This window comes from Tachysurus fulvidraco, chromosome 6 (genome assembly GCF_022655615.1).
Source record: "Tachysurus fulvidraco isolate hzauxx_2018 chromosome 6, HZAU_PFXX_2.0, whole genome shotgun sequence".
Taxonomy (NCBI): Eukaryota; Metazoa; Chordata; class Actinopteri; order Siluriformes; family Bagridae; genus Tachysurus; species Tachysurus fulvidraco.
The window spans coordinates 31242589-31255088 of NC_062523.1; the positions used below are offsets into that span (position 1 = coordinate 31242589).

A 12500-nucleotide genomic window follows, 5' to 3' on the forward strand; every position below is an offset into this window, starting at 1 on the left:
TAAATGTGCAGAATATTTTTCTGACATCTGATGGTCTGATCATTCCTGTCTCTGCAGCACTGGTTGGATGTGACAAAAAGCATAAAAAGCAAGTGAAAGTAAGCTGTCTGTTCGTCTCTGCTACACGTCCTAACTTCAGTAACTTTAAATTTTTAAACATTTGAATTTTTTTTGTTTATTTCTTCCATTCATTCCTTTATCCCTTTCTTTCTCATGTGGCGCTGCAGTCGGTCCTCCGTATTGTCTCCACATGCGGGTGAAGTAGTTTTATTCCTCCGAGCCCAAACAACCTACACGAGGAGTTAACACGGTGCTTTTCTGCTTTACTTCCTCTTTAAACACCCTGTGTTAAGTTCACACTGAACCCCCTGACTGACCCCTAATCACTCTGGTCACAGATACCTGTTCGTGCTACAGCTGAGCAGGACGTCTTCAGTGGCAAGTAAGACTTCAGATGCTTTAGTGACGACCTCTGTAGTGTCGTCTCGGGTCGTGTGTCCGTCTGTCCGGCTTCTCGCGCTTAATATAGTTATTAAAGCTCATTTTAATGCACAGTGTTTTGTGTCTTTAATATTAGAATATAAATTGATGTGTAAATAACAAGCTTGTGTCCTGGGCAGGTTGTTCTGTCCCTTTGATACAGCGGTGGAGCTGGCAGCTTTCTCACTGCAGGGTAAGTGACTGAAACCAGTTTAGACAGGGCTCTCTATGGTTAGTGTCTCTGTCTGTCTGTCTGTCTGTCTCGCTCTCTGTCTGTCTGTCTCGCTCTCTCTGACTGTCTGTCTGTCTGTCTCGCTCTCTCTCTGTCGTCTGTCTGTCTGTGCGCTCGCGCCTCTCTCTGTCCTCGTCTCTCTCTGTCGTCTCGCTCTCTCTCTGTCTGTCTCGTCTCTCTCTCTGCCTCTCTCGCTGTCTCTCTCTCGTCTCTCGCTCTCTCTCTCTGTCTCGTCTCGCTCTCTGTCTGTCTGTCTCGTCTCTCGCTCTGTCTGTCTGTCTCGCTCTGCTCTCGCTCTCTGTCTTCGCTCCTCTCTCTGTCTGTCTGTCACCGTCGTCTGTCTCGTTCTTGTCTTGGCTCTCCGCGTGCTCGCGTCTCTCTGCGCTCTCTCTCTCTCCGTCATCTCTCTGTCTGTCTCGCTCTTCTGTCTCGTCTCTCTCGTGTCTCGTCTCTGCTCGTCGTCTCGTTCTCGTCTCTCTCTCGTCTCTCTTGTTCGCTCTCGCTCTCTCCTCTCTTTTCTCTCTCTGTGTGTCTGCCAAAGCAGGGGAAAGGAACAAAAAGAAGAGTCTCTGCTTTACTGCACATTCCTCACAGTCAGGGCTTTGGGGTCAGTGTTTGATTGACCAGTGAGTTTGTAGCACTTGTGAACCGATCCTGGTTGTGTAATGTTAGAGAGCAGCGTTGTTGTAGACGTGTTCAGATCTGATCTTCAGCTCATCAACACGACTTCCCTCCATATCAGCTCTTTTTTCTTTAATCTGTCAATCATTCACGCGGCTCGGATGTGCGAGGGCTTTTGCTCGTCCCAATGCGGACTATGTGGGAACGGGCAGCATGTGGCTCCTTTAATCCTCTTTATTATGCAGTGTAGGAGTGTCGTAGCTGTGTACAGCGATCTCAGAGCGAGTTCTACACACACTTCCTCTGTCCTGTGGGGAATGAAACCAGGCTCGGAGAAGCTGGTGCTCAGTTGTAGAGCAGGCAGGGTTAGACGTGTCATTACTGCTGGGGGGTAACTGCTGAACAAGGGCAGGAAGGCTCCACTGAGGAATGTCTTTAAGCTTATATTAGAAATAAGACTTTTATTAATACAGCATCAAATGTGCAGTACATGTGTTAATACCTTTTTCCTCTTTTTCCTTGCTCGAGCGAGGTCTTTCTAGATCACTTACAGGGAGAGATAGAGAGCAGGACAAAGAGAGGCTAAAAAGAAGAGAGAGAGCGAGAGAGAGAGAGAGAGAGAAAGAAAAGATCAGAGAGAGTAGAGCGAGAGAGAGAGAGAGAGACGTAGCAGAGAGAGAGAAAGAAAGAGAGAATAGAGAAAGACGAGAAAGAGTCGGCGAGAGTAGAGAGGAGCAGAATAGAGAAATATGACAAACGAGGAGAGCACGAGAGAGAGCAACAGTCAAAAGTAAAAGATAGATCACGAGAGTAGAGAGAGAGAGAGAGAGCTATCGAGGTCGAGCAAAAATTTACGAACGAACGAGAGAAAGCGCGAGAGAGAGAGCGCGAGAGAGAAGTAACAGAAAAAAGAAAGCAAGAGAGGAAGTCGGAGCAAAAAGAGAAACGAGAGAGAGAGAGGAGAAGAGCGAGAGCGAGGAGAGAGAGAGAGCGAAAAAAACAGAAACAGCGGCGAAGAAAGAGAAAAATAAAGAAATCTATATATATGATAACAAATAAAAAAATAAAATATATAACTCTATATATACCTGATAAAAAAACTAAAATTCTATCACTCTAACAATGTCACAACAACTCCTCTCTCACTCTATCTCTCCCTTCACACTCACTCACTCTCTCTCACTCTAACACTCTTAAATACTCTATATAACTAATTCTCTAACTCACTCCCTCTCCACTCACTCTCTCTCACACACTCTCTTCCACTCTCATACTATCACTCTAGCACTCTACACTCTATCTCTCACTTCCCCCCCTCCAAAACCCCACATAAACCATCTCACACACAGGATTTCCTACACTGCGGCTGCGTAAGTTCATAGGCGCGTGCTGTCACTTGGCCTCACTCTCATACCTCACGCACTCACTCGAGAAAAAGAAAAGAGAGAGAAGAGGAAAAAGAAAGAGAGAGAGAGAAAGAGAAGAAAGAAGAGAGAAAAAGAAAGAGAGAGAAGAGAGAGAGAGAAAGAACAAGAAAAAAAAAAGAGAAAGCAAGAAAAAGAGGAAAAAAAAAAAGAGAAAAAAAAGAAAAAAAACGCAAGAGCAAAACGAAAAAAAAGAAAGCGAGAGAGAAAGAGAAGAAGAGAAGAGAGAAAGAGAAAAGAGAGAGAGAAAGAGATGAGAGAGAGATAGATAGATAGAGAAAAACACAATATCTCTAACGATCTAAATAGACATAGAGAGTAAAAGAAAAAAGATGAAAAGAGAGAGATATAGATATATATATCGATCTATAGAGCTTACACTAAATATAGCTATGATGAGTGAGGATAGATGATATCTCACGTCATACACTATATACAAATCAAGTATCTTCTAAAGAGAAACGATAGCAATGATAGTCTATATATATATAGCTCCAGATCACACTTCAAATCTACTAATCGTGCTACGATACACTATCTATATTATCGTATATCTCTATAATAAACATCAAATAAAGTATATCACATCTAGATTATCGATCTATATCCTCGACTAAAGACAATAACTCTAACGCTCGACTCAGATATCACACTTCACTCTCTACTCTCATCACTCTCTCTATCTCAAATAGTCATACTCTAACTCTCTAACTCACTCTCTCTCTCTCCTCACAATCTCACACTTCACCACTCTAATGCTCTCTCCCTCTCACACTCACTCTCTCTCCCTCTCACACTCACTCTCTCACTCTCTCACTCTCTCTCACACTCACTCTCTCTCTCACTCACTCCCTCTCACACTCACTCTCTCTCTCACACACTCTCTCTCTCACTCTCATACTCTCACTCTCTCTCTCCCTCTCTCCCTCTCTCTCTCTCACACTCACACACTCACACTCTCTCTCTCTCACACACTCTCTCCCCCTCTCACACTCTCTCACACTCACTCTCTCTCTCTCACACACTCTTGGTCTTTCTCTCTCTCTCTCTCTCTCTCTCACACTCGGTCTTTCTCACTCTCTTTCTCTCTCTCTCTCTCTCTCTCTCTCTCTCTCTCACTCTCTTTTTTTATTGTTATATTTCTGAAAGCAAATGGGTCACATGTAATAAAAGATAAATACAATAAATGATAAATATAAAAGCTAGTTTTATGACATCTATGTTTCTGTGTTTGGGGTTTGATACCTGCATGTTTTCCTTATGCTGTGATACTCCAGGTTTTTTCCCGGTACAAATGCATGTGCTTTAGGCTGAGTGGGTGGGGGTGTGAGAGTGGGGGTGTGGGGGGTGTGAGAGTGTGTGTGTGTGTGCGAGTCTGCTCTAAAAGTCTAACAGGTTCCTCTCCAGCCCCACTGAGCCCTATGTAACTAACTTCTGACATCTTGCCCCCTTGTAGCTGAGCTGGGTGACTGTGACCCCTCAGAGCACGGCCTCGACCTGGTGTCAGAGTTCCGCTTTGTACCCGAGCAGACAGAAGAGATGGAGGTGGCCATCTATAACACATGGAAAGAGTGCAGGTAACTCTCTTACTGTTCATTCTGTAAAAGCAAACGGCATCGAGACGAGAAATAGTGAAGGAAAGTGTTGGGTTCGGGTTAAAAACACCTCCAGTAACCAATAACCTACTGAATCTATATATTACTTTAACGCTGTATTGTCACAATGAATTGAACTGAAAGTTCAGGAAAGTCTGTAGCAGAGCAGAGAAGTGTGAAGGGTTCTTCAGATGAAACTGGACCTTCTCTTTCAAACGGACACGCCTCGGTATAATTTCAGACCGAGTCACGGGGTCCGTCAGGCTGAAAGCTTTTGTAAGTTCTTAGATAACTCTGACAAAATTCCTTCTCTCAATCTTGCTATCTTCCAGGGGCCAGATGCCTGCGCAGGCCGAGATAAACTACCTGAACAAGGCCAAGTGGCTGGAGATGTATGGGGTTGACATGCACATGGTGAAGGTAAGCATGATGATATCCTTCAGAATTGTCTGGTGCTCTTCCGAGTCTGTGTGCGTCCAACAGGTTTTGTTCATTCTGCCTCCAGGCCAGAGATGGAAATGAGTACAGTTTGGGACTGACCCCCACCGGGGTGCTGGTGTTTGAGGGAGAGACAAAGATCGGACTGTTCTTTTGGTAAGATGATTGTAGTGTTGGTTTGTTTATCTCTAAGTATTTAATGTGTCCAAATGTTTTGCATCGTGTGTGTATGTTTGTCTCCTCACTCAGGCCCAAGATCACACGGTTAGACTTCAAGAAGAACAAGCTGACCCTGGTGGTGGTGGAGGATGATGAGCAGGTAATGCAGGACACCGGAAAACAGAACGTCTCAGAGTAGATAATGCTCCTGTTTGCTCTGTCTGACATGGTCACCATCTCTCCAGCTGTATCTCAGTGTTGCTCAGATCTACACACGGTCTCGTTTATCATCTTTCACTCCCTCACGTGATGAAACACAGAACTGCTCACAAGAATCTTTATAGCTTCCTGTGCTGTTTGTCTCCGTCAGCACAAGGAAATAAACACATTCTGCAGTGATGTACAGTGTGTGTGTGCTTTGTGTGTGTTTTTGTGTGAGTGTGTTTTTGTGTGTGAGTGTGTTTTTGTGAGTGAGTGTGTTTTTGTGAGTGAGTGTGTTTTTGTGTGTGAGTGTGTGTGAGTGTGTGTGAGTTTGTGTGTGTGAGTGTGTCCATATTTGGTTCCACCGCTGCCCCTCAGTGGTCTGATGCCTGACTACGTTTGGCTGGTCTCCAGCAGGAGTTAATTACACAGTGCCCTCCCTCAGGCATGTCTGGCATCTGGAGCACTTAGCACTATAAAGCAGTGGAGCTGTGAACATGACGGGCTGTCCATCATCACACAGGTCCTGAGAGACTCTCTAGCACACATCTTAACTTATTGTGGTTTAAGCTGTAATAATGTGAGACATCTCTCTGTGCCTTCAGACACACAAACTCTCTTTACACATCAGTAAATATGGAACATCTGAGGAATAGGTGGAAATGTAATGGGATAAAATGGCTGGTGTTTGTCTGGTCACAAGGTCATGGGTACCGTCGTGTCCAGTTAATGTTATACCCTGGTGGTAGGACAATAGGCAATCATTAATTTTCCTACCCTCACTTTTGTCAGTAATGGTGCAGTTATTTTCCTGTCCTTAATGAATCTGTCACTCCAGTCTTTTTGTCTCCTGCTGTATTATTTGCTTTTTATGGTTGCCAGATTGGTATTTTTGTCCATTGTATTTTTTTTTCTTAATGTATTTTTAAATGGTGACGTGACCTACAGCTAAGTATGGTGACGGGGGGGGGGGTGTTGGTGCTTTGCTCAAGGGCACCTCAGTCGTGGTATCGCCGGCCCGAGACTCGAACCCACAACCTTAGGGTTAGGAGTCAGACTCTCTAACTATTAGGTCACGACCTCCCAGGATACAAGATTTTAGATACAAATAGAAAGCCATACCTACTCCAGCCAAAATATCTGTAAACTATTATACATTTGTTTTGTTCGTCCATATCTTCCTCTCTTTGTGTTCAGATTTTCTGGTACATCTTAAAGACGACACAGATAAGACCCTCTCTAGCTACGGCACTCTTCGTGCACAAGGCCGTTCAAAGACGAAGACACGTTTTGAACTTGTCCTAATTCAGAAATCCTGCTTTTTTTTTTACTGACCACAGACTTCCTGCAGCTCTGTCAGTGCTCCTGACCTGTCTGATTTATTTATTTCATTTCTATACGGCTGTAGATGAAGAGCAGATTTGTCCTTGAGCTGCGTGTAATCCGTACGGATCGCCGAACGAACGGAGGACTGAACAGATTTTTCACTGCACGCTCGATCGAGAGAGAAAAAGTCGTTCCACTTCCTGCCAGCTTGTTGCTTTCATTCTCGTTTCTTGCGAGTTTAAAAACCGGTACAGTCGACTCGGTTTCTTAAGAAACTTGGCTTGTATCTCACACCTCCTCTTTGTTGATAAACGATTAGAACGGGTTGTGCTCCTCCAGTGCAATCCTAAACCGTCCTCATCTTTTCTGGATTCGGTTCTCTTTACAACACCGAGACGTCTCCGGTTCATCCGAGAAGCGTTCAGTGGGGTCGAGGTCAAACGTACACAGGTTAAAGACACGTCGTGTGACATCTTCGAGACGTTCAGTGTGTTTCTCTCACTGTTTTTCTTTCTGTCCATCAGGGCAAAGAGCAGGAGCACACGTTCGTGTTCCGCATGGACCATCCCAAGGCGTGTAAACACTTATGGAAGTGTGCAGTGGAGCATCATGCTTTCTTCAGGCTGCGTGGCCCTGTTCAGAAGGGCTCCTCTAACTCAGCCTTCATCCGCATGGGCTCCCGTTTCAGATACAGGTACCAAAGCCGGTGTGGTGTCGGATTACAGGCTGCAGCTCGTTTGCCCAGTCTCAGATCAGAGTCCATGATTGGTCTATTTTATTTATTAACTTTTTGTTAAGGATAGTGTTTAATCTGGCAACCTAACCTGATTGTGTTTAGCTTACCTTCTTGTATTCCTTCAGGTGTTTGAAAGTATAATATAAGGTCAAATGTTTTGGTTTAATTTGTAACTTAAACTTGGCATCAAAAATAATTATCAGTAAATAGCACCGGCAATTTATTGGTTATAAATTAGCATAATTTAGTAAATTGTAAACTAAAAGTAAAGTGTGCGCGCGCGTCCGTCCTGTGGAATCGTATGTTATCTCCAGCTGCCAGTCCAGCACTTTGACATTCTCCAGCCGTCTCCTGTCTCACTTCTCTCTCCACTCCCTGTTTATTCCCCTGTGCTCTACACGTATCTAAGACATTCACTCGTTCTTTCCAGCGTCATTGTTTGTCTCTTTTAATTCACGATTGTTCTGTCTGGCAGCGGAAAGACAGAATACCAGACCACGAAGGGTAACAAAGCTCGGCGGTCAGCTACGTTTGAGAGACGACCCAGTCGTCGCTACTCCAGAAGAACTCTGCAGAACAGAGGTACACACTGACAGACTGTCTGCATGGGTTTAGTACTAAACATTTAATATAACACTTAATCCCTGGATAATGATTTTGGTTGTTCTGCCTTTTAACAGGTCCCTTTGTTCCTAAATCCACAGAGTAAGTGTTCAGTTCCAGTTCTGTTTGTTTTTATTGCAATGTCTCTGATCAGCTGTGATTACTCATAACCTCTAATGTACACAAAGTGTGTGAGTGTGTGTGTGAGTGTGTGTGTGAGTGTGTGTGTGTGAGTGTGTGTGTGAGTGTGTGTGTGAGTGTGTGTTGTGAGTGGTGTTTCTGTTGAGGTGTGTGTGTTGCTGATTGGGTGAGTGTAGTGTGTGTTTGAGGGGTGTGTGTGAGTGTGTGTGAGTGTGTGTGTGTGAGTGTGTGTGTGAGTGTGTGAGTGTGTGAGTGTGTGTGAGTGGTGTGTGTGTGAGATGGTTGTGTGTGTGTGTGTGTTTGAGTGTGGTGTGGTGTGGTGTGTTGTGTGTGTTGTGTGTGTGTGTTTGTGGTGGGTGTGTGAGGGAGTGTGTGATTGTGTGTGTGAAGTGTGTGTGTGGAGGTGTGTGTGAGATGTGTGTGTGAGTGGTGTGTGTGCAGTGTGCTGTGCTGAGTGTGTGTGTGATGAGTGTGTGTGTGAGTGAGGTGGTGTGTGAGTGAGTGTGTGTGTGTGTGTGTGGTGTGTGTGTGTGTGTGGTGTGTGTGAGTGAGTGTGGTGTGAGTGAGTGAGTGAGTGTGTGAGTGAGTGTGTGAGTGAGTGAGTGTGTGAGTGAGTGAGTGTGTGAGTGAGTGAGTGTGTGAGTGAGTGAGTGTGTGTGAGTGAGTGTGTGTGTGAGTGTGTGTGTGAGTGTGTGTGTGAGAGTGTGTGTGTGAGCATTGTTGCACTATATAATTACAAGGTGTATAAATCACTAAACAACACTTTATAACATCTCATCAGACACAGTATCACGTTCCTCTCTCTTCTCTCCAGGAGCCAGAATAATGGAGTGAGTCCCAGTCAGGAGACAAAGGTACTACGTCTCCTCACGTTGTCCTCTTGTCCTCTTGTCCGGTGAAATGTTTATGATGTTGTGCAACCTGATTCACCCCCCCCCCCCCATTCGCTTCCACGAGCAGGAACATTCAAATTTGGTTTTATTTATTATTCAGTTAAAGTTGTATTTTAATGTACATTAGTGTTGTTTGTCTTGTGTTACTGACTGAGTGAAGGTGTGGATTTAGAGAAGGTTTGTAGCTCAGGTGGTAAACTCACTTTATAGTGTATTAAACTAATGCAGGAAGATTTTAGTGTTCTCTGACTTCAGCATCTCTCTCTCTCTCTCTCCCTCTCTCTCCTGCTCTCTTTATGTCTGTCTGTTTCTCTCTCTCTCTCTCTCTCTCTCTCTCTCTCTCTCTCTTTCTCTTGTGCTCTCTCTCCTGCGCTCTCTCTCTCCTGCTCTCTTTCTGTCTGGCACTCCCTCTTTCTCTCTCTCTCTCTCTCCTGCTCTCTCTGTCTCTACTGCACTCTCTCTTTCTCTCTCTCTTTCTCTCTCTCTCTCCTACACAGTATGTCCAGTCTCGGTCTGGAGTGTCCCCGGTCCCCAGCCAGCCCTTGACTCAGGGTCCATTGACTATTGAAGCTCTGCCTCGGAGTCCTGGTGGCAGCCAATCAGTAAAGAGGAGGTGAGCCGTGTGTGTGTGTGTGTGTGTGTGTGTGTGTGTGTGTGTGTGTGTGTGTGTGTGTGTGTGTGTGTGTGTGTGTGTGTGTGTGGTGGGGGTTTGACTGATTGTAAGTGTGCTTGACTTTGCTTTGCTTTGACATGGGGACAGCTACTGCTGCTATGGAGTGGGCATTACTGTGCTGAGAGATCTCGCATCTCTCCCTCGTCTCTCCTGCTCACTCACTCTCTCCTGCTCGCTTGCTCTCTCTTTTTTTATTTGGTGTTGTGGGTCCTAAAGCTGTTTGAAGGATGTCTGTGCTCTGTGCTATGAGGAGCTTTGCTTTAAATGTCCTGGAATATTATATATAATAGATGAGGTGGTACCGTCACATAAAGCGTTGTGTGTGTGTGTGTGTGTGTGTGTGTGTGTGTGTGTGTGACACTGAAGTATGAATGTTTTTATTTGTTATAAAAGTTTGATCCTGACTATTTATAAATCCTGCTTGTGTTTTTTTTTTTGCCGTATTGTTCTAGTCTGATGTTCTAAAGGTGAGGTATGTACCCTTTAGTTCTAAAGCTCCTGGTGTGTAAATCTCTCCATCTGATTTGCTCTTTAGTGTTGGATGGGCTTTCCTGATTGGCTTGGGTTCGGCACAGCGCTCGCTCGCTTGTTCCGCTTTCACATTCAGACCAATCAACGGACCTGAAAATTTTGTCGATGTGCAGAATCATAACTGAACCGACTCCGATTCTGATCCACTCTCTTTCCTGCTGTGTCTAGCAAGCATCGGGTTCTTTCTGATCCAGTCAGAGTTCTCCTTTATCCTGGTTTTCTGTCCTCTTATTTAACCTACTCGGACATTTAGGGAACTTAATAAACAGCCGAGCCGCTCTTTACGGGGCAAGTCACCACGTTGTGTTAAACTATCGACCCTGATTACTGACTCACAGGATAAAGAATACGTCACCTACGAGTACAACGTGACTGACAGAAGCAGCGGCCAATCAGTGAAGAGGAAGAGAGAGTGTAAACGAGGCTAACGGGATGGACGGAGTCCTACAGTTATAGAATAGCGAGGAGTTTGAATGATCTCAGAGATTTTTGGCTTTAAACTCCAGTTCTGTTTGGCAGCAGTGATTCCTCCACCTGCTTGTTCTTTGTGTGTACATCGTACTGTTTACTCTGCGTGTTGGCCGACATGCGACGCGATCCGTCTCGTGCCCTGATGTGTGTTCTGGGCTGACGAACAAAATACACAGACTAGATAATAAAATAAACAAAGAGCTGAGATAAAAAATCAGAACACACACGTCAGGTATAACACACCCACACTTCAGATATAATGCGCGCACACACACGTCAGATATAACACACACACACGTCAGATATAACACACCCACACTTCAGATATAATGCACGCATACACGTCAGATATAACACACCCACACTTCAGATATAATGCGCGCACACACACGTCAGGTATAACACACACACACGTCAGGTATAACACACCCACACGTCAGATATAATGCACGCATACACGTCAGATATAACACACACACACACACGTCAGATATAACACACCCACACGTCAGATATAATGCGCGCACACACACGTCAGGTATAACACACACACACGTCAGATATAACACACCCACACTTCAGATATAATGCACGCATACACGTCAGATATAACACACACCCATACGTCAGATATAACACACCCACACTTCAGATATAATGCGCGCACACACACGTCAGGTATAACACACACCCACACGTCAGATATAACACACACCCACACGTCAGATATAACACACCCACACTTCAGATATAATGCGCGCACACACACGTCAGGTATAACACACACACACGTCAGATATAACACACCCACACTTCAGATATAATGCACGCATACACGTCAGATATAACACACACCCATACGTCAGATATAACACACCCACACTTCAGATATAATGCGCGCATACACGTCAGATATAACACACACACACACGTCAGATATAACACACACACACGTCAGATATAACACACACACGTCGGGTATAACGCACGCACGCACACACGCGTCGGGTGTAACGCACGCGCACACACGCGTCAGGTATAACGCGCGCGCACACGCGTCGGGTATAACGCGCGCGCACACGCGTCGGGTATAACGCGCGCGCACACGCGTCGGGTATAACGCGCGCGCACACGCGTCGGGTATAACGCGCGCGCACACGCGTCGGGTATAACGCACGCGCGCACACGCGTCGGGTATAACGCACGCGCACACACGCGTCGGGTATAACGCACGCGCACACACGCGTCGGGTATAACGCACGCGCACACACGCGTCGGGTATAACGCACGCGCACACACGCGTCGGGTATAACGCACGCGCACACACGCGTCGGGTATAACGCACGCGCACACACGCGTCGGGTATAACACATTCAGCTACAGGGGCATCAGTGAGATCAGACTCTGATGTTGGGATGTTGAGGAGACTCCAGTTCATCCCAGTGGTGTTCAGTGGTGTTGAGTCAGAATCAGGGCTCTGTGCAGGACACTAGAGTTCTTCACTCCAACCTTCACGTCCACACCAGGTCCTCATGGAGCTCTGTGCACTTTGTCTCATGCTCTAACAGGTTCGAGCCTCTTATGTCCACTGAGGGGACTCGTAAAGCTGTAGCAGAAACACAGACAGATGCGAAAGTCAGTTGTCGACGTACTTTTAGCCGTACAGTAGAAGTAGATGTGACCTCAGCACAGCGTGGCGTTAAACGGTAACGGTATCACAATTAAAAACAGAACAAACGCCTTTAACGTCTCGTGTCCTTTTGTTCACTCTGCAGTTCAGTCAGCTCTTATTTAACTTCTTGTCTCCTCCATGTGAGTTAGCGTCTTAGCTTGAGACCGGGCTCAGTGTAAACATTAGCTGAAGGTTTCTCACGTTGACCGAGTTCCCTGTCTGTTCTGCTCTGGGTACACGAGCGTCTCTTTATGTAACACGCTCTGTTAACGCTCATCAGTACTGCATGATGAACTAACCCTAG

At 45.6% G+C, this 12500-nt stretch overlaps 1 protein-coding gene across 1 annotated transcript in view; it reads left to right on the forward strand.

The window, feature by feature from the left end:
* Nucleotides 1-12500, forward strand: part of LOC113642096 (band 4.1-like protein 5) — a 28219-nt gene that overhangs the window by 1069 nt on the left and 14650 nt on the right. The window contains exons 2-12 of the mRNA XM_047814888.1: nt 418-442; nt 621-673; nt 4214-4334; nt 4685-4772; nt 4858-4946; nt 5040-5109; nt 7001-7170; nt 7688-7794; nt 7893-7917; nt 8771-8810; nt 9347-9462. Coding sequence (XP_047670844.1) covers nt 418-442; nt 621-673; nt 4214-4334; nt 4685-4772; nt 4858-4946; nt 5040-5109; nt 7001-7170; nt 7688-7794; nt 7893-7917; nt 8771-8810; nt 9347-9462 — 904 coding nt within the window. The remainder of the gene's footprint in view (nt 1-417; nt 443-620; nt 674-4213; nt 4335-4684; nt 4773-4857; nt 4947-5039; nt 5110-7000; nt 7171-7687; nt 7795-7892; nt 7918-8770; nt 8811-9346; nt 9463-12500) is intronic.